The sequence below is a fragment of the Chiroxiphia lanceolata genome, chromosome 3 (genome assembly GCF_009829145.1).
Source record: "Chiroxiphia lanceolata isolate bChiLan1 chromosome 3, bChiLan1.pri, whole genome shotgun sequence".
In the NCBI taxonomy this organism is placed as follows: Eukaryota; Metazoa; Chordata; class Aves; order Passeriformes; family Pipridae; genus Chiroxiphia; species Chiroxiphia lanceolata.
The window spans coordinates 94,953,076-94,976,183 of NC_045639.1; the positions used below are offsets into that span (position 1 = coordinate 94,953,076).

A 23,108-nucleotide genomic window follows, 5' to 3' on the forward strand; every position below is an offset into this window, starting at 1 on the left:
CTTATCCTATTTCAAATTATCTTTGGGTTGTTATAAATGAAAACCACGTGGCACAGAGATATAAGCATACTGAGCAACCATATCTGTTATAATCATTTTACTATGACAAAACCTTCTTTTGGAACCTCTATTTCAACAGAAATCTATATGTATTTATTTAGCACAGTAACCACTCTAATTTTCTGAACACAGAGTGGAAGTTATGCTTGAAGCTGTGACAGTACAATAATTCACCAATCATTGCACCATGTACAGTGGCATGTGCTTCTCTTCATTTTAACTCTTTCTTGATTGCTACTGTGATTTAATTTTGGTTTATTCTTTAAAAATATGTGATAGTATCATTTCCATCTTCCCACAATAATAAAACTATACACTCTGAGTGTTACTTTTACAAGTAATAGCTAGACATTGTTAAAAGCTATACAGAGTTTACATAATCAAAGGGAATAAGTTGGCATGCATTTATTTCGAACTGCTTACTCTCATCCTATGAAAACTGCTTACCACCACTTTTTCTAACTCTAAAAATCCCTTTGCAGCTCATGCTTGCAGGCAGCCAGAAACACCGGCACATGTAGATGTGAAAGCAATAGATCTTCCTACTTTAGGGTATACTTTGGTGTACACCTGTCAGCCAGGATTTTTTCTTGCTGGTGGATCAGAGCATCGGACATGTAAACCAGATATGAAATGGACAGGAAAATCACCTATTTGTAAAAGTAAGTCATTACTCAAGTGATTTGTTGGGTCCTACTTGGTTGGAATTAATTTTCCCTCAAATTTTTATTATATATAGTAGTAGTAATTTTTTCCACTTACTATTTAAAGACACTCATGACACAACAGCTTTTACTTTCCGGAAGAAACAGTGAAGAAATCAAAAAGTGAGCATAATATCTAGAACTCATGGAGGAAGACAATGTGATATGTGTGTGTAAATGCACAGGCACACATACATGTTTTTACCCCTAACGAGCAAACAAAACCTAAACAATACAAAGTATTATTCTTAACTGCATTTATTTTTATTTCACAGTTTTAAATAGTATTTCAATGTATTCAGTGTTTAATGTATGATTTTCTCTAAGGAATGAAAAAAGTTATTTAATATCTTAGCTTTTAGATTCATGCAGGTGTGATTTTTGTCTAAGGAAATCTTCTAAAATAAAAAAGAACAATAAAATAAAAAAAATTATCTTTGCACTAGATTCTTCTTTTATTTATATCAGTGTAATTTTCATCAGTGTAACTTTGCTAGAGTAGATCTAAGTATATATTTATGAAGTCTAAATTTGCTCTTCACATGAGAATAAACATGGCTATAAGTTCCCAATTCAGAAAAATAAAATAAAATAAAATAAATCTATATTTAGAATATGAATAAAGGAAAAATAATCAGATGCCATGGGAAAGTTGTTTGCAATACGATTTTTAATTCTAATATATCAAAGTATGATGAATGGTTTTGATGTTTGAGCAATATTTAATTTTCCCTAATGTAAGGGTAGAGTCCTTTGACCCAGCATTGTTGTATGATCTAAACATCAGAATTTATTTTCTTATTCTATATCCCTAGAGGATGAGTTTTCATGGTACTGTATAAGTAATTATTTGAGATAAATGACCTTTTATGGGTTTTTTTGGGGGTGTGTTTTATTTATTGAAGATACAATACATAAAAGGTTTCTAAAAAAGGGATTTTCTTGTTTTATTGGCTTACAGTTTTTAGGTATAGTTCTTATTGAGTGTCCCGCACATTTGTGCTTTCTTAGCACTTGGTCAGTCTAATTAGTGAATTTTTGTTCCTAAAGGAAAAAAAAACCCAACATGTAAGACTAGATCATCCAATGGGACATTATCCTTTCTAAAGTGGCAAATCGTATGAGTCCAGAACTTGATCTGGGGTCAATGGACATAACTTTCCTGAGTGTACACAAATATAGCAAATTACACCAGTTGTGAACCTTTCCCATGACATCTGATCCTGTTATCTTAATCAAGCTCTCTGGCCTTTGCTGGTTTGTGTTATAAATGCATCCATCTTACTTAACACAATTTTTACTATTAGAATATACTATTATTTATAATTAAAGATAGTATTTTCCCCTCCATAAGGCTCTCTTTTATAGCACTGGGACTGATATAAAAATTTTGGGCCTAAGTGTGTGAAATAATTGGCTAACCAGGTAATTTTGCACAGTAAAATTATTGTTTGCCTAAATTATTTTCTGATAGTTTTGTGCAAGTATGTGTATAGTTTAAACATGAAAAGTATTTAAGACCAGTTAGTTCTGTTTTAAATATGGCTCTACTGGATTAGAGATGATTGCATCCATCAGGCATTGTTTTACCATTTTATTAAATAAAAAAAAAAAAAAAGAAAAAACCCACTTAAATATGTTCATGAAAATGATAATTTGTCTTTTTACTTGTAGGTAAAGGAGTGAGAGAAGTTAATGAAACAATAACTAAAACTCCAGGTTTGTATACAAGAAGAGCTTTAGATCTAAATAAATTAAATTGATTTACACCCTAGATTGTTATGAATAATAAAATTATTTACAGTATTTAAGTATTTGTAATCATTTTCAAGGAATGTTAATGTTGAGGTCTTTCATAATAACAGATGCCATGTAAAACCTATTCTATTAAATTTTTTCACAAGCAATTTTTTAAAATTTCTATAGTTCCCATTTTGTAAATTGCGTAAAATCTCTTGTCAAACAAAAAAAAAAAAACATTTACATACAAAACTCAGATTTAGTAGTTTTATATCAGAAAGACTGCTATAATGGAGAGCCTTATAATGAGTGTATACTATAATTGCAGGAATTCTGTTCAAAGTTCTGCACTTTGCATTGAAAATGTTGGAAGAAATACATTAAAAAAAATAAAAACAAAAAAAAACCACCCCAAAAAACCCTTCAGAAATTTTGATGGCCTTCACATCATGAAAATTTTCCATGTACCCCAAGATAGGTTTTCTGAAATTTTGTGGTCACCAGGCAGATGTCAAGGCAGGCAAACATTACTTCTACTTTCCTATGCCACGTTGTGAACATGTGTGCAGTTAACCTATTCCTCCTGCCAGTGACAAAATAGAAAAATACATCTGAGAAATCCTTAATGCAGGTCCTTTTAGATTCAATGCTTTTCAGAAATTGAAAGGCCTAATTTTTTTATTGAGTTATTTAAAAATGAGCAGAGTTATCACCAATTAAATGAGCTTGCAGTTCTATATTTTGAATTTTAGCAAAGCTGCAGGAAAAATAAGATTAATGGTTCATGCTTGTGGCAATTCACAGAAGGACTGTAGAGTAGATGGGATGAAAAGGTATTTCTGCTAATAATTAACCTTTCTGGTGAGTTTGTTAGTGAGAGTGTCAGGTGAAACCATAAATGAGTTCTTCTGAAATGCTTTACTTCTGCAATAAAGCAGAATGTAATGTAAATTCATTATAATTAATATACAGTCTTCATTTATTGGGGGATTCACCTCACCAAACACCTAAGGTATGCATTATTTTGCTACCACACAGATTTTGAAGTTTCAATGCCAAATTAAAATGCAGACCTAGTCTCCAAATATATCCACTATGCAGAGTATCAGTATCGATTCATATTGTATCATGTCCCTTATAACTAGTTCTGATAAGTAAGTAGTATTTGAAAAGTATTTTTTTTAAAAAATAAATGTTTTGATCGCAAATGCCAATAATACTAAGCAGAAAAAGGAAACTATAATATATGACAATAATTAACAATGAAATGTTGTAAGCTTTCAAAAAAGAAGTCTACACTAATATTTTGTCTTTTAAAATTGTAAATTGTCTTTAGTATAGAACACTGTGTATTTTGAAGCACTTTCTTTACTGTGTTATCTTGACTTTTAGTACAATTTGATTTGCTGCTAACTATTTTGAACAGAATGAAGCTAATATTGTTAAACTAGAGGTTTTGTAACAGAGTAATGTTCTGATTTATCACTTTTAACTATCTGAATACAAGTTATATTTGTTATTGATTATTAAATTTCTTTTTTTCCTGGAGTTAATGCCTTCATAAACAATAGTAAATATTTTTACATGATTGAGTATAGGTCACAACTAAAGAATCCTTACAATACACATTTGAAGTTTAAGAACTGAATTACTCTGGTTTTCCATGGTTCTCACTGCTTTGTATATTCTTCCCAAAAATGTTTAGGAAACTGTTTTAATGAGTAGCCACGGATTTTCCAAATTGTCTTGTTCTTAGAACAATCTGCAGTCCGTGCAGTGTTGGAATAATAATACCCAGTTCATTTTTCTCATTCTGCTTTTGATGGGAAAGGCAGGGGCATTATAAGGGTTCAGCACAATCAACTCAGAGCCACTCCAAATCCTCAGCAGCATCCCCGGGGACTGCAGCACTTGCATTTTAATGTTTTACAAAAACATGACTGGGGAAGCAGAAATGCAATTTTTTCCCCTAGTAATTCTGTCCATCTGCAGCAAATTCTGTAAATACTGAGTCAATACTACTATTTTGTAAAGCTTAACAGATATTATTGACAGAGTAGTTAGACAAACTACAGAAGGAAGATGTTGAATGTGGTGAAAGAAGTATGTTCCTTTATAAAAGCCTTAAATAGTATCTCTCAGGTTCATACTAGTAATACTAGATGTTTACTTCCATAAGAATTTCATCAGACACAAAATTTTAATTAAAAACATAGACAAATAAAAAATAATTTTAATTTTTTTTTTAGTGCCAGGTTTCAAATTTATGCTATGTCACCATTTTAGCAAAACAATGGAAAATACATAGAAAATAGAGTCTGAACCCTTTATAGAATCCATATATATACATTCTAAGGAATGAATTCTAAGGACTGTGAGATACCAATAGAAATGTAATCTTTCAGATTTATAGTAGTAAGTTGAGGTTACGTAGTGTAAAGCCCCAGTCCTGCACCGAGTTTTAGTTTGGAAACTGAACGCTTAAAATTCTTCAAAGCTGTTATACTCAAAGCCATATAGTAGATCTCTGCTCACTTGGAATCCAGTGGTGCTACCGATAACCTAGACACGTTTTCAAATCGTGCCACATTGAGGTTGAACACTTGCATTGTGACTTTTGCACAGTTTAAAGGCACTTAAGAAGTTATTTATTTAGTCAGTAGCTAGTCAGAAATCAGATTTTCAGATGTATTGCCTGTCAGGTATTATTGCCTTGGCTTTCTGTTTCATTCATTTTTGCAGTAAGTGATTAGATAGAGGAGGAAATATCCATAGAACTTATTCAAGATGGATACAGCAGCTACCTGTACTGATAAATTTCCTTCAATATAGACGGTTACCTTTTCATGTGCTCAGAGTTTGATAAAATGCAAAAAAAAAAAATCCAATTATTTAATTTAAGATTTTAATTAGCAGAGTGTGAAACACTTCTAATGTTAGTCTAGCTATTTTACAAGTGTCATTTGTAGTGGTCATGGATAGTAAGGGTGAATTTTAATACTTGCTAGGGCTGTTATTTTGTCAAGATATTGTGATTGGTTAAAGAATTCTTTTAATGAAGTTTTAGTTTGATTCTTAAAGTTTTACTTTACAAAAACTTATAACTAAGTGGAAAAATCTCTGTTGTCACATATCAGAAGCTACCAGGGAACACTGGGTGCTGTCTGGCCAGGAGGAGGGTTGGTCTCTTTCAACCAGCTTTACTGGTTTTTAACTTAATTTTCATGTCTGAAGGAAGCCTTTCTCAAATTTTATAACAGAAAAGCATATAGGAGAAATATAACAATGTGTAGGAGAGAAATTAATATTCAAGACATGTAGCACCTTGTAAATGCTTCTGATGTAAAATCTCCTCCTAAAAATTTTTTTCTGTGTTTTTAATTAATGTTAATTTTACAGATACTGGAGAGTGAAAGATATTTTCTACTTTGTAGGTGATTTAGACACATATTAAAAATATTTAAAATACAACATTTAGCACCTAAATAATTTATTTTTCCTCTGTAGAGGAAAGATACAAATAACATCAAATAAATTACCCAAATACATATACTTTTTCCAATAATTCATTTTTTGTTTTATAGGATTTTCAGATAATTCAAACTGCAGTTGCTAAGAAACAGATCTTTATTTTAAATATAAAAAAAGTTCCCTTCTCTGACGACTTCACTGTTCACAGGTGCAGTAATACTGTATGGAGAAAAGCTATGATGTCTAAAAATGACTGATAAAACTGTACTTGAAATTCAGTTAATTCAGTTGAATATTCAGTTGATATTCAGTTGAAAATCACACACAGTACTGTTTTGATAGATTCATGAAACAAAAGGGATGTCCTAAGAGAGTGTTTCCTTCCAGGAATCCTTGACTTCAGAATATTATTCTCCTTTTTCTCATCATACCTTAGGGCTACAGGGCTTTAGGGAAAGAGTCCATTATTTTCTGTAGTCTTGAGGACATTCACTGAATCACACAAGCTATGAAGTGTGAGGTTATTTAAGAACATATACTGTGATGGAAAGGTGTAGTATATTATAGGCAATTCTGTGGAAAAGTCATTAGATATATTGTCTTTATTTTTGTAAAATATTTACTATAAGACCTCCTTAGAATAGTGGATTGATTCTGTAACAGAAAAAAATGAAGAACATAAGTATGGCTAGAAAGATGGTAACTTTGTTGTAGTTTACTTCTTTCTTTGTTTCTCTTTTTCACTTATTTAGTTCCCTCAGATGTGTTTTTTATAAATTCACTGTGGAAAGGGTTTTATGAATATTTAGGAAAAAGACAGCCTGCTACTCTCACTGTTGATTGGTTCAATACCACAAGCAGCAAAGTGAATGCCACATTCATTGAGGCATCCAACATACAACTTAAACTATCAGGTAGGTTTAGAATTTGGTGTTAAACAAGCTGTTCTTTTAATTTATTTTTTTAAATTAAAAATATGTTTCTATGTATTTTCATCTAAATGAAAAACAAAACAAAAACTTTATGTTTGCACTAAAAATCTTTTTCTGTCTGTTTTGCAAAAGGAAAGGTCCTAACATAATGGTCTGCACAGATTTCAGTCAATTTATATTCAGTCACCCATCTATTCTTCCTGTTATATTTCAAATAGTGTATATAGGTATTTTAATAACTGTTCCATTGAAAAACTCAATTAATCAATAGTGATTAATATTTAAAACAATATGGTCTTAATAATAGCATAGCATAAAATAGGTATGGAAAACTAAATAACTTTGTAAATTATGCATACATTTTAATCAATATCATGCATACCTTTCTGCAAATCTGTCTGTAAATCTCAGATTTAGCCTCTCATCATAGATATATTGAAATGAGTATTATCAGCTATCACTATCTGTTAAGGTCGAGAGTTCAGATAGAGTTTCCACAGTTGGCTACCAAAAAGGAAATTTTCTTTTACTGCAGTATTGATATCTACTACAGCTTATACTGTTGTGATGAGTCAAATCCATTTTTTTACAATTCAAGGAAATTCCAGGCATGGAATTATATCTGTATTCAGAATTATTGAAATACTGTATGAAAAGACAAGTAATCTTTTATGTATGAAATTAAACAGTACAAATCAATCTTTGCATCCTGTCATCAAATACGATGAGATGAAAGACGAGTTAAATAAGATCCTGCTATTACAGCACCTTAAATCTTGGGGTTTTCCACTCTATAAAATTCAATTATTACTGAATGTTTTCTACAAACTATTCTAGTTCTAAAGCACTTAGATTTGAAATGATATTTGAACAAAATGGTTGAAAATTTATTTCAAAAGCATGTCTTACCTCCTTTATATTAATAGGTGTTTACAAGAAGGAAGAAGCCCATTTGCTCTTGAAAGTTTTTCATATTAAAGGACCCAGTGATATTTTTGTAAGCAAGTTTGAAAACGACAACTGGGCGCTAGATGGTTATGTAAGTAGCCAGATTGCCGAGGATAAATCTTGCCAAGTTTAAATTTTGAAGCAATTTCTGGTTACCTCTGTAACTCTACCTATTTTTTTGTATTACAAATGTGGAAAACAGCACTCTAGATGTCAGCGCAGAGATTGCATTACCTTTTTCCTTTAAAAATATGTATACAAACTTCTATCTGCAGTTCTCCAAGTAGAATTTTTAGTTTATGAAAGGGAGGGTGGAGTGAATCAGCATATTTTGCCATGTTTTTACCTTGTTTCCTTGGATGGGAGAGGTAATTTTACCTTTAGAAATATTGTTCTTTTTTGGTTTGGTAAATAATTCACTGCAATAAAATTGCATCTAATCTTGAAGAAAAACAGTGCTGGTTTACTCTTTGCATTTCTCCTTTCTGTCTCATGATGCTTTCTATGGAAAATAATCTAAAATCTGACAATTCAGCAGGCTTCTATATCTGTATACTAAATTATGTGTATGGCATTTGAGGAATTTTAAAACCCAGCAATATATGTCAGATATTTTAAAATAATTCCAGGTGTTATTTTGAACCTTTGTTTAATACTGTTGCAAATTTAAAATAATAAATATTGTATAAGCATAGAGAATTCACTAATATTTTAAAGGCTAAAAGTGAAAATCTGGACTCCATATTATTATAAGTCAGAAAGACAAATGGTTTAACATTGTTATTTATTTGTTTCAGAAATCCTTTTTTTCTGTTTCAAAAAAAAATCTAGGTATCCTCAGGGCTTGAAAGAGGTGTTTTTACTTATCAAGGTGATATACATGGAAAAGACTTCGGAAAATTTATGCTCCAAAGACAAGGTAAATGCTTTCATAGAGCTTTAATATGTATAATCTTTTTGGGTCTTGCAAGATCGAATTCAACAAATTACCCAACTATCTAGCTAAAGTAAGCACATTTATTTCATGTCACTACTATTACAAAAGACATAACGAAATATGCATATTTGAAATTTACAGTTCAAATCCTAATTTAACTCTGTTTAACATGTTACTATCATAGGTTTTCTAGCACAACAACCTCATGAGGACAGGATACTCTTAAAGGGAATGCCATTGCAAGTGTTTACTTTTTTATGAATGTCTTTTTGAAAGTAACGGGGGTGTCATGGAATGCAAACACAATTCCTGCTCAAATGTATAAATCAGTTAAGAAATTAAAGGGACAGAATCAACCCTAATTTTGATAGTGTCATTCGGGTAGTGCTTGTTGGTGGTGGATGTTTTCAGAATGTACATGTATGTGGACAGAATTCTACTTTATTGTCAATAATATGAAATGACTGTCTGATATATGTATTAGAGCTACAGTTCAAGTGCTCCAGCAGCTGGTGTAAAACTAGTTATTTTATTCATAAACCAATTTTTTTCATAAATAAAAAAATAGAAATAGATAAAACAATTCAGAAAAACTAAGAAAACATTTGCTTATTAAATATAAACTCATAAGATATTTTTAGCAAATATCAAGTGTAGACATCCGCATTTCCTGATCCTGGAACTAGTACAGAGTGGTCAGAATATGGTATATATACAGAGAAATACTGGTCTAGGAAGAGGAGACAGCCTAGCTAATATATCTAAAGCAGCCTGTATGTATATTTTATAACCTACCTTAGCTCCATTAGCTTCATTGATGCTGTACCCAATGCCCTTTAGAGTTCTGTCAAATTTCCCTTGTATTTCTTTACTCTATTAACTACTCTAATAGCAGTTATTCTATGGATTTGCTCATCTTGGCCACTTATCAGATTGCTAGATATGTTTAGTCACAAGGGGCAGAAACCTATCTCTTCAGAACCTGAGCCTAAGAACTGCCAGTTATGGAAGCTGAATATAAGTCCAGTCTTCAGAGTAAGCTCTTGTAAAGGACAGATGATTTGTCTGCCTGTACTTTTATATAATCTTTATTAGTGTAATATCTCAGCTGTTTTTACTTTCTGGCTATAAAAGTAGAGTATCAACATTTGTTCAAACATATGTCTGTTAAGCAGTCTAATATCTTTAAGCAGTGAAAGTGTGATTTGTTGTTTTTATTTGTAGTGTATGTATGTATTTGTGTTGGGGTTTTTTTTCTTAAGCCAGGTCAAAAAATATATCCATGTTTTGCCAGCTACCTAATAAAAGTTTGACTCTATGTGAAATTGATAACTCAGGGGGGTAAATGAAGAACAAACAGAATGACAGTTATTGAATTCTCCAGTGGATGTATTCTACAGTAGTGGAAAACCTTGTCCAAATCACCCAAGAGTTGCAATCTGATCGCTCAGTTTGTATAATTCCAAGGCTAATAAGGAGCTGAAGTGTCCAAGTTACATGTGCATTCCTGGACTGAATGCCTCTCATCTTCACCTTTGACATCTCAGCAGACATCTTGCTGAAAATACAGATACCATCTCTTTTACAAGATTGCTAAGTAGACACTGATTTATAGAAATAAATTGCTTATTGTCTTTTGAAGAACCTACAGCTAAAAGGAAACAGCAAATTTCCATCCAATACAGGTCATAATATCTGTCAATACCCTCTCATATTCAAGGATAACTTGCTTTGGTTTTTAAATCTATTCTGTTCATGAATATTCTGCTGAGGTAACGATCTCATACATCCTCTGACTGAAGACTTAACATATTTCTGTTTTTTCAGGAAGTTAAATTATTTGCTGCCTTTACACTAAGCCAGAAATACACATAAACTGTGCATGCATTGGCGCATACATAAAGCAATATCAGTTCTTCACCTGCACCATACTTCAAAGCATTTACTGAGAACTACTTGCTTAAGTGTGAAAGACCAATCTGTTTGATGAAGAGTTCTCTGTAACACAGTGCTAGAGAAAGACTGGTCTCAGTGGATATGCTTAGTGTTGGAACTTAACAACATGAAAACAGAAAGGACTTTTCTTCCTTAGTACCGTTCATCCTCTTTCAGAAGCAATTCTGGTTGTAGCCTTAGAAAATAAGGGCAAAGAGATCTCTGTTATCAGTCTGTCAAAAATCTAGAACTGTACACAAGCCTTCTTAAGAGGCTCAAGTTGTGACACCAAATTATTTTTCTTTTGCCAAGTTATCAGTCATTGCTGGAGGCTTTCGTTTTGTTTTGTTTTGTTTTAGCAACTTGGTCTCCAAGCACTGCACATCTGTGGCTAGATTAATTTTTAGCAATTGTTTGATGCCTGTACCTCAACACTACACTTCTAGAAGATGTTTATTCTAAAATCTTGTTAATTCCAGTCTAGACTGTCCTTTAAAATTGTATGAAAAAGTGGTTTTGTGAGAACAGAGATTTACTTCACCAAATTATTATTTTCCTGTATTTATTTCCTCTGGATAAATACAATGACCCAATTCTCTTCCTTTTTTTTTTTTTCCTTTCAAAGTACTTTTTTTGGGTTTTTTTGGACTGAAATAACATATCTTGACAAAAATATGAAATATGCATAATTAATTTGTATCTATGGTATATTGGGTCAATGGCTGTGAAATACATGTTCATTTTTTGAAATTAATCAACTCTTAAAAGAAATAAACATCAGAGGACATGAATTTTAAATTTCACTCTATAAATCATCCTTTCTCTCCAGATCATTTGACACAACTTCCATCATTCGTGAAGAAACTCTGCATTTAAACAGGATACTCAAAGCTTCAGCGTACACAACTGTTGTGTGGTAGCCAATGCACAGATAGATGGTGATGCCGTGGAATGTTGGTGCTAAAAAATAACTCATGAGCAGTTAATTAGGGGTGAGATAAGGAAAGGGTTTAATTGTGCCAAGGCAATAGATGTTACAAGACATGTACCCCTCTGTGCCTGTTACATTTTATAATATTATCTGTCCAATCCCAAGTGTGTCCACCCTGTAGCCTTTGCTCTGGACCGCCGCAGGTCCATCCCCTGAGAATTGAGTCTGGGGTGCATTTCGGGACCACCTGCTTCACCATCTTCATCATCTTCAGAGCACAAAGGGTACATAGTCACCTAGTTCTTGACTCTGTTTTGTTGTTCAGGCCCTGATGTGGGTGTTCTCTAAACAGCCTAGGCCTTGCCTTGACAAGAGACTAAACATTGCCACTGAATTCAGGGGTAGATTTGATATGGGGAGCATAGAATGGGGTAAGAGGGTTAAGGAATGTGTAAACTACTTGTACTACAGGGAAAGGGAGTCAGGGCTGCTGCTTTTAGAGTCTACTTCTACTACTTATAAAACTTATAAGGCTTATAAAAATTAGAAAAATAAAAACTATAATAGGGGCTTAAGGCATCAATGGCTAGGAGTAATGAGCTAGGAGACTGTATGTTAATATATGTCTACACCCAATGAGATACCTTCACAATGAGTCTTTGCTATCCAGCAGGTTTGGTCAGGTGAAGAAATTCCAGCCTATGTTGTTTCTTGGAAGCTGCTGACTTGCTTTCAGCATTGGTATTTTTTGCTTTTAAATCCTTGACCTGCTAATTGTCTTTGTCCCAGAAATTACTCTTATATATGTAATTATACTTTTCTTATCTTTCATGGCTTTTGCTGTCACACATTCTCCAACTTCAACAGCAGTTCTCTTAGTAAAACTGCGCCATGCTATACTGATGCCAGTCAATTGAAACTCTGGGCTAGGAGTCAAAAGAGAAACGCATATGAAAGATCCAAGCAATAACAAGGAAATGTTCTTTGTCATAAAATCAAAAAATGGCTTGGGTTGGAAGGGACCTTAAAGATCATCTAGTTGTAACCTCTCTGCCATTGGCAGGATTGCTCCACTAGATCAGGTTGCACCGTATTTTCTTTTAAAAAAGTACTATTTTCTATTAGGTAGAAATGAGAAAACTCAGTAGCCATTCAAAGGGTAGAAATACGCAGCTTGTGCAATATTGGCTTCACTATATGTTATCAAAATTTGCATTTCACCTGGCTGCTGCTAGTTTTAGCAGGCTAAAAAACACCCTCTTATTCTGTGAAATGTTAAAAATCCCCATTTATAATCTTACTGGATATCCCTCTATTAAATAACACAATTCCCAGTTACAAAGTATGGCTGTTTTAATGAAAAATAAACCAAATTATCTTTTGAATACATTTTTTGTTTTCTATGTGTATATGCAGATATTTCCACTATTCTGGTTTTAGCTGTGTAGCAATGAACACCTTGATTTGGGCAGCACAATAGGCTTTCCCATTTCTTATCATGATAACACTGTCAGAAGAATTATAAAATTCACATCAGGATATATTTAATCATAAACAGCTCTGAAAACTATTGTAATAAGAAGACCAGACCATGTTGAAGTTATATTGTATCTCATGCATGTATAAAATTCAAATTATGCAGAATTGCAGCAGAGTTTCTTTTCCATAATGAAAAGCACACCCAATGCACAGTCTGGACCTGGTCAACACTTCTCCAGTGCCAATTATAGGTTGTAGACTTCAGTAAAAAATTTCAAGCTTGTTTACCCTAAATGTGGTACTTTAAAAACAGTAGAGATATAGTATATTTGTTTACCTCCAGTAGGAGTTTTGAGTATTAAATGTAAATCATTAATCAAGCATAGATAACTTAAAAAGAAGTTTTTAAGTGTAAGTTTGTACCTACTTTTAAATGTTTGGTTACACAATTTTTATATTTTTTTAAATTTATTAAACATACCAAAACATTCATACCAAAAATTATTATGAATTTCAAACTACTGTTTTGTTTTAGATGTATTATAGTTAGATATTTTATAATTTTTCTACTACTTATAGACTAAACTATATCTATCATATATATGCCATGATAATAGTTTTGAGATATAAATTAAGACTTCATTGATCACATGTAGTTCTGTTTTGAAATTTAAATAAAAGTTAGACTATTAATTCCAGATTTTTGTTGATATAAGCTGATTACAATGCTAGCATATTTTTTATTACTTACTCCAAATAATTGGAAAAACAGCTGGTGATTGTGATAGTTAAGGATGAAGAAAGTGGTAGCTCCATGGGTTTTTTTTCCAAAGTCTATCACTTCTTCTAATCAATAAAAATTTCAAAGGAACATTTAAATTAATATTTCTAAACCTCTTCTCAATTGTGGGAACTACTTTAGTTTATCTGTCTTTAATTTAGATAGGTTGGAGAATGTGCAGTACATGTGCAATGCAATACAAATACATAAATTAATGCCAAGATTCTTTCCACACCTTGAGTGTTTGGACAAATACTGGATAACTGAAGTCCAAGGATTTTTATAATACACTGGTTGTATTCTAAACTAGTTCAGAGGTAATTGAGGTACTTCACAGTAGTGTGATAAAGTTCATAATATGATCCCAGCTACCACAATATTAGTTTTATTAATTTGAAAAGATCTTCTCATAGGAGAATTGTTACTTTTTTCTCATTTTTTTTTTTTCTCAGTTTTTCTACTTATTTAGATGTCTTAGTAGACTACTGAAAGAAGCACAATGTCTCTACTATAAAACTAGTTTGTACTAGAGTCCTAAAAAGACTGATTGATGCTGTTGCTATCAATGAGGGAATTGTGGTGTTTGAAATGCTGTGTGCTGATGAGTTGGAGCATTTCTAAGAGGGAAACAGCAGTGTCTCCTATTCTCTTCCACTATCATCAGCAAAAATATCCCAGAATATAAGCACAGGCATCTGCCCCAGCCACATCCTCCCTGTATTTTATCTCTGTCTTGGTCTTTCTTCCTTGGATAGAATCTATATTTCTTTCTGAAAAGCTGTGAGTTCAAACTGGCAACATGGAATTGGCTCTCAAAATATATTTTTTGTCTATAAAAATTTTATATATTTTCATTATTTCACAATTTGAATTGTTAAGATGGTCAACTATTTAAGCAATTTAGCAATGTGTCTCTTTGTACTGATGGAAAAATGCATTCTGCAGACTACCTTACAGTCCACCTTATCTGCTTGTCCACAAAAGGAACCCAGCAAGGCCATGCCACAGACCACTGTGTTTGCATTCTCTGCACCTCAGTTTTATCCCAGTGCAAACACAACTTCCAGAGGGACACACACACAGGTGCACAGACTTGGAGTGCTACTGAGCCGAGCAGAACTGCTGTGGTTTACAGTCACATCAGTTTTTTCTTCCTTGTTCGTGTTTGTTGTGGTCTCACACTGCTTGTTGCTTCTAAGCTGATTATTAAGACTGCTGGAATAGAATTAAAACTTTTGCAGTATTAATATATTTCGTAGAAGTTATATGGCTTAATTTTCTTAAATTGACTCAGATGTACTTTGTAAATATTTTATTTGCTGAATACTGTTTCCAAAGAATTTTGATAGTTACTGATGTATTATGAAGTGGAATTAACAAGATTTTTTTCTATGATGTTGCATGATATTTATTTAAAGTTTTAAATAGAATTATTTTACCAAGACATCATTATCTTTCATCTTTGAATAAAAAGATAGTTAGATGGATAACATGAGAATTTTATTTCTTCCCCTTTTGTTTCATTTCAGGTCCTTTAAGTGCAGATACAGACCTTTCAAATCACTATTATGGTACAAACAGCAGTTCGGTTGCAGCTGCTATCCTAGTACCATTCTTTGCTCTAATATTATCAGGGTTTGCATTTTACCTCTACAAACACAGGTAATGTAAATATTGTATATTCATAACTTAATAAGTTTTTGTAGTTTTAGTAGGTAACTGTAACTAGAGAACACAATGATAAAGTTTTTAAGAGTACCTTTAGTCTAGAAAGACAAATATTTCTGGGTATTCCTGTGAAGGGGTTCAGTACAGGGCAGTTGTTAATGACGAAAATTCTGAAAAATTAGTCTCTCTGTTAAGAAGCAAAGAACTATCAACCTTCTTGGTTCATTAGGCTGAATCAGATTGAAATCTCAGGTCGCATGTTCCATTTTTTCATTTTAATGCTTTATTACATTGAATGTCTGCTGCTTCTTTCAAAATGCTTCTGAGTATTAATTATACAAGGTGAAAAATCCATAAATCCCATGAGGGAACAGCCCATAATGAGACTACTTATAGTATGTGCTGAGTCAGCTAGCAGACGCTACTAGAATTGGCACCATGTCCTGAAATGTAATATAGCCTTTTGTTGGTAAAAATTGCTCAGGAAGAACTGTCAACTATGTCTTCAAACTTGTTATTGTAAGATGCCTTTCTGATGACTACAGGTCTACATTTTCAGGTAGCTCCTGTTCTGCAATGGAGAGAGGTGAAGCCTTAAGAACAGCTTGAATGCATAGGCATTCAGATTGTGAGAAGAAATGGAACAAAAAGGAAATATTACTTTGAAAGAGGAGGCAAACTCAAAAAAAAAATATTGTGACATAGGGGTACATTTTGTGGTTTATTCGATGACATTTGTAATGTCCTACATGAGCAGTAGAAATATGTATGTATTTAAGAGAGATAAAACTCATTCTTCAGACAAGCAGTTGTAATCCCTCTGTTTATGGTATGGCTGGTGCAGCATTGCAGTTATGCCTACCTTAATCTAATTTAAATACATTAGATACTTGAAAAAGGAGATGTTCCTCATAACTTAATCTTTCAAAGAATATTCTTTCTTTTTTTTCTACTTTCAATCAATTTCTTCCATTAAACCACAGTTTTTAGAGGGGATATCAGTGTTACATTGCCATCAGAAAATTAAAAAGTTGATTTGTGATGTAAAGTAATTTTAGGTCAATTTTATTCTTTTCAAAACTAAGGATGTTCCAATGGAAAGAGAACAGAATCTGTGAGTTTTGAAGGGACTTTCTTGAAATTACCTTAATGACCAGAGTAACAACAAGAAATTTTCAAAATTATGTGATAGTAGTTATGCCACTAGAGGCTTTCTATGTCAGAGAATTTGAAGGTCTTCTTAGGGGATTTTATGGATGTTTCTGCTGTGCCTGCGTCACGTTATCATCATTTAATTAGAACCGGGCTTGTTAAACCTTTTTCACACAGTTTCTGCACCTTTTGTCTGACAGGCAAGGATTGCTTCAACAGTGAACAGAGCATCTAATCCTTTCTGAGAAAATTAAAATATATTTGATTCCTTACACTTAGGGAAGCTCCTAGTTAAGTTTTCTGAGATGCTTTAGTAATTATAAAATCAAAATATGCAGAAATAGGCATATTTATGAGTAACAGAACTATTCGTATATTGTCAATTTCCATTACTGACATCTTTCAATGATAGCTTTCCCTATCTACTATCCAAACAGAATAGTTTTCTAAAAAAGTTTGATTTTCAATAACTTGTTTTCTGAAGTTTTATAGTGGGATTCTTTTCTAAATTTTTTCATATTTATTAAGCACCAAGCACTTTTGCACTCCTTCATTTCCTTTCTTGCCTTATTTCAATTACATATGTAAACTGATATACTGAACCTCCTTGTTATATACTTCTAGATGTTAAGAGATTTAAGATTAAGATAGTAAAGTATTGATATCATCTTACTGGATATATCATAAGGTCCACAAAATTCTAGTTTATTTTTCATTTAATTATTGGCTTAATATGTTCTAACAGAGTTTTGCAAAAAAATGGGAACGTCTTTGAAGTTTTGATATCTCCTTCATAGTGAGAAAAGATTATAAAAAATAAAAGTGTGGTTCCTTTCAGTATCATTTGATGTTGAGTTGTCAAAATTTACGTGAATATTAGTTAGGATTTGATCAATCTGATTACGTGTGTTTGGACAAGGTATTTAAATGTGTTTATTGTTGGCAGTATTTATAGAGATAGGCAGACATGCTATGAGAGATCTATCTGGAATAACTGAAATTGCTGACACTTATCTGAAGGTTTCTACCACTAGAAGTGCAAGATATTCTGGACACTTGCTGTTCTACGTAGACAGGATGGAAACATTAGAATGTTTATTTTTAAGGGTTACTAATGATAATTTCCCATCTTTTTTTTCCCCAGAACAAGACCAAAAGTACAGTACAATGGGTATGCTGGACACGAAAACAGTAATGGACAGGCTTCATTTGAAAATCCCATGTATGACACAAACTTAAAACCCACAGAGGCAAAGGCTGTGAGGTTTGATACGACTCTGAACACAGTTTGTACAGTGGTATAGCCTTCAGTGCCCAATATGACTGATTCATAGCCATACCTCTGATGGACAAGCAGTAATTCCTTTGGTGCCATATACCAGTTTCCCTTTTTCTCTTGGCTTTGCTGCTGTAATCTTTAACATCTTCTGTCAGCCTACATGCAGCTAAATTTTCTGGTAAAAACGTGTCAGTCTTCGGGGGATCAGACAAAGAATATTTTTTCATCTTAAAGTTGGATCAAAATGCCTGGCTGCATCTGCTTCAAATCAAGGCACACTCTAAGGAAGACTGCCAAATCATGTCAATTTGTCATATTTGATGCCTCAGACTTTCATATTTGTATGTGGTTGGGTGCCTTTCAATGCGTTCTTCTCGGCACTTGGATAAATCCTTTGAGTACTGTGACAAATGATAGCACCACAGATTATCCCTGGGAATATTCTGAAGAAATAAAGCTCTCTTGAAGGAGGAAACAGCCTTCCTTGAGGTTGCATACATCTGAAAATGCTTTACCATTGAAATTTCAAAAAAAATTAAGGAAACTTAGAGTGTATTTCATTCATAAGGCAGTTTTGCCAATTTCCCAATCAGCCATTAATATCGCAAAATGTTAATGCACAATTTTTTTGCACTAGGGTGTTATGGCTGACTGAGCAAGATACTGGTAAAAATATACAGGGTTTCTACACACTGTCCATTGTATATAGACATTTACTCACTCTTTGCTAAACCAAACATTCCACAATAAATTTACTTGGAATATTAAATTATGAACCCCATGCTCAGCACCAGTTAAAATCTTGTGCGATAGAGAATAATATTTCTTTTGTCAATTTTTGACTAAATTTCATTGTAAACATGATAACAAGTCAATGGAGACTTTCAGCCAGAACAAGAGCCCATTTCTAAGAAATTTTCATTGCCACTATTGTTTTCTTCTGAAATCAGTCATCAATCACCATTGTCAGTATCATACTATTTAACAGCAGGGGGGTTAGCAGCTATTGCTGCTTACCATGTACAAATGTGAATAGTAATTTATTTTAGATAGCTCATAAAAGCCTGTGAGCCTGTGCTCATAATACAGTCTTCCCTTTTGCATTTTTTCCCATTTTTTTCCTGTAATATGACATCATTTTCTGATGTTACATGGTACTAAACCACATTACAGTAGCATATATAAACCCAGTGCAAATTGTCTATAACAAGCTGTCATTCAGTTTCTACGTTGAACAAAGAGAAATATTCAACTATCTTTCCTGTTTATTTTCAGATTTTTTAAACACACTGCTTACTGCTTTTGTACTTATACAGTTTGACAGAGACATTCATAAATATGAAAGCTGAGTAAATCATTACCATTTTCTTAGAATTAGAGGGTTTTTGAATGAAAACAAACCAACCAACAAAAGACGTCATAGAGAATATTAATTAAATTGAGTTTTAAAATTAGGAAATTACAGGAAATGATGGAGCAAAATCTGGTTTCAGTCATACCCATTGAGCTCAAAAAACAGAAAAGCTGCTTTGCTTTTCTTACAATTCAGGGTTGTTTTTTGATACTATTGTTTTGTTTTAGTTTTCTGAATTTCAAACTGTCCTAACGTCCATTTGCTATCAAAAACTGTAGAAAAATGTTTTTGAACTCCATATATGTGTGTAAGTCTGGCTGTTATACACAAAAAAAAAATGATAATATAAGCCCAGTAACAGGTTTTTCAGCTAATGTTGCAGAACACAAAGACAATTTCAAAGGTAACCCTCGGTCAGCTTAACAACTACATCTGTTAGATGAAAAATACCAGCAATATAATACAGTATTGTAGGGCCTCCAGCTGTTATATTCTTCATACGAGCAAGAAACTCTGAAGAAAATTTAATAAATAATCCTTTCCAGTCAGTTTCTTGTTCATTTTGTTAGTAGTTTTTGGCATTCTTGTTTGTTTCTGAGGTTGTGCAGTAAGTTTCATTTCCCTCTCCCATCTCAGAGCCCTTCTCATTTCCTGAGAAAAAACAAAGTCATCAGATGAAATTTGTTGTCCTGATCCTCCCCCGTGTAGAGGAAATGAAGAGCTTGGCAAATGAAGAGCTTCCATAGGAACAGTGGTCCAGGAAGGGAAGTTATTGTGTGATTAGAGTTTCTGACAGGTGTTCAAAATTGACATTACTGCTTTGGAGGTCTTCCTGTAGTGGCAACGGCAGAAAAAAAATTGGAGTTTTGAAAACAAGATATGTAGCTATTATTGATGTTTTCTACTCCTGTCCTTACAGTGCATTCTTCAGTGCCCTGTGTCGCCATCAAGGAATGTGTTGTAGGATAGGTGCCAGAAAAAAGAATAGTTAAAATATTCAATCTTTTTTGTTGGAGAGTGCAGATCTCATGAATCCTTTATGCAGTGGTTCATTTTGGGGAGGTTATGTAAGGATTACTTATCCTGAGTGAGTGTTCTTTGATCAGGGACACTCAAAATAGGGGCACAGTGACAAATTATCCAAACAAGTTTGCTTGGAATAATGATTAAACAGGAGATTCAGGCTGGAACCCAAGTAAACAAAGCTCTCATAGTTTAATCAGTTCTGTCCACACCCTTCAAATGACTCTCCTTCTCCCCAGTATGAGTCTTCTGTTCAGGTTGGATCACTTCCTCCTGAAGTCATTATGCAGAGGGCTGTGTTTGCATATATGGTGCTTCATCAGAATGAGACTCTTAAAATGATGTGCAGTGGCTGGGTAATGGCAGCCAGAAAATTTACTTTTTGAGATACATGCAGAAGACTTTTTCCCCCAGAGTTGACCAGATCATTATGACGGGCTAATAATACATGCTATATATTTTTTTTAAAAAACAGGTTATGTGCTTCAAAGCTGTTAAAAACTGCTGCTTGTATCACACATCTTGCCTTTCTCCAGGCTAGCTGCAATAATTTTTTTTCTTGTGTAAAATATTTTGTAAACAAAAAAAGCTGTTATAAAAAAAAAAAAAGTGGGAGGGTGAGGGCGGGGGCATTGGGGAAGAACGCTGGCATTATGATTAAGTCAATCTAATTTTCATTCCCACTATTTCATCTTGCCATTTCACTACATGCTGCTGTGACATGAAGTAGGTGCAAAAGAACTTTTTGTACAGAGATATATTTTTTATGAAGAATTTGTAAAATTATTAAATATGCTGTACTTTTTTGATTAATGTAGGTAAATTGTTAAAAATAAATGTTTTTACAATACAAAAAAATTGTAATTTTCCCAGTAATGTAAAATTTACCATCTTTAGCTGATTTTCAGTTCTGATCCTATTACACATGTATTAATATTAAAGTGGCCTGTCAAAAATAAACAGTATTCTCTTTGGGAAAAAAAAAAAAAAGAAACAAACATAAAAGATTGTAATATAGCCTGTGCAATGCCACCTACCTTGAAAGCAAAATCAGAGTTCTAATTAAATATTTAATTTTAGATTTTCATCTTTTGTGTGACCTATTATTATTTACTTTTATGCTTTTAAATCTCAGATATTGAATTTTCATTACATCAGATTGTTCAGTAGAGTCTTAATCTTGTCATTTTAAGTTCCCAAGTGTTATGTAACTTGGCAAAAAATTTCAGGTGCTCTAGTGAGATGGGACCTACCTCCTGTTATGTTACACTCATCATACATATTTTAAAATGGGACTTAAACTGTCATATAATTTGCTTGTTTTATAAAAAAAAAAATAACCTGTTTACTCTTTCACAAGCCTGCATCCTACCTATGGAATTGATCAATCACATGGAGCCAGAGGTATTTCTTAACATCTGAGAGCTAGTTCTTCAAATGTATGTACTTCAAATGAAATAAAAATGTTTATATACATAAATATAGCCACATATATTAGTGTTTGCAGACTCAATACCTGAAATTCTAAACATTTTTTAAACTATTTTAGTCTGTATTCATGTAAAAGATTTTTATATTTTATTCACTTGTTGACAGTTTAACAGAGAGTCAGTCTTCAAAAATATTCTACCCATTATTCCTTTGGGTATCAGTGGTAGTAAATGACCATGGTTCATTTTTAGGAAAAAAATCAAGATATGTGCAGGTCCTTGCTGCCTTTCTCATCTTCACAGTCTGTCGATCTGGTAATACGATATCTTATAGACAGGTGTTAAAAGTTCTCATCTCTCACAATGATCTGACTTTCCTTTTTAACTAAGCTATAATCTATAATCACTAACACTGTCAACACAGATATGGAGGCTTTATCTGAAAGGAAGTTGTGATATTTACCTCTTAGCACAAACAGTACTCTAAATATGCTGAACAAGTGAACTACTGTTCTTTTCACTATCACCAAATCACAGTGGCAGCTTTTAAAAATTATTTCCCCTTATGTTGTATTGGAAAATGTAGCATAGTATGTTTAATTCCAGATTCTACACAAACATTTTATAGAAAAGAGATATTTTTTGTGTGTTGAGTATACAGTTATGTAATAGACGCTCTCAAGTGAATCTGTAGAGAACAAAGGTATTTGTTTTCTAGCTGGCATCTACCATCTCTGTGGCAGCAGTGAGTTCATAAACAGTATCAAAGCATAATAATTGTTATGAACTACTCAAAGTAAAAAAATACTTTTCTTAAAGCTGTTTTAATTTCAACATCCAAGAAACTACATTAGATACACTACTATCTGCTCTAGAATGATTACTAACTTGAAATCCCAGGACCTTGAATGCATAAGGCTCAATGCTTGAGAGAATAGGAATCAAAAGGTGAAAGAGGGGGGTCTTTTGCAGAATAATGCCTTTAAACAAGTCAAATAAATTGCTTTTAAATGTGTCTGTAATACAAAAAAAAAAAAAAAGAAAAAAGAAAGTAATCATCGAATAATAGAATCTTAGAATGGCCTGAGTTGGAAGGGCCCTTAAAGATCATCTAGTTCCAAGCCTCTGCCATGTCTGGGGACACCTTATACACTACAGGATTTCATTCCAGAGGCTTTTATGCTTTTTTAGAGTAAAGTAGTATTACAGTTTCAAAACTTTGATGATGACAGTCTTCAAACAAAAAATGGTTTCCACCAAAGAGCACAGGATTGTAGTCTGAAC

The 23,108-nt window shown here is 32.9% G+C and overlaps 1 protein-coding gene across 4 annotated transcripts in view; it reads left to right on the plus strand.

The window, feature by feature from the left end:
* CSMD1 (CUB and Sushi multiple domains 1) overlaps window positions 1-21,479 on the plus strand; it is a 1,084,078-nt gene extending 1,062,599 nt beyond the window's left edge. For 3 of the 4 annotated variants that reach the window (XM_032681799.1, XM_032681801.1, XM_032681802.1), the window contains 7 exons: window positions 543-722; window positions 2,439-2,483; window positions 6,728-6,889; window positions 7,834-7,946; window positions 8,687-8,774; window positions 15,448-15,580; window positions 17,883-21,479. In XM_032681799.1, the coding sequence (XP_032537690.1) occupies window positions 543-722; window positions 2,439-2,483; window positions 6,728-6,889; window positions 7,834-7,946; window positions 8,687-8,774; window positions 15,448-15,580; window positions 17,883-18,042 (881 nt within the window). In that variant the 3' untranslated portion in view covers window positions 18,043-21,479. The remainder of the gene's footprint in view (window positions 1-542; window positions 723-2,438; window positions 2,484-6,727; window positions 6,890-7,833; window positions 7,947-8,686; window positions 8,775-15,447; window positions 15,581-17,882) is intronic. The other variant, XM_032681800.1, reaches the window with a different exon arrangement.
* Window positions 21,480-23,108: the final 1,629 nt, after the last annotated feature.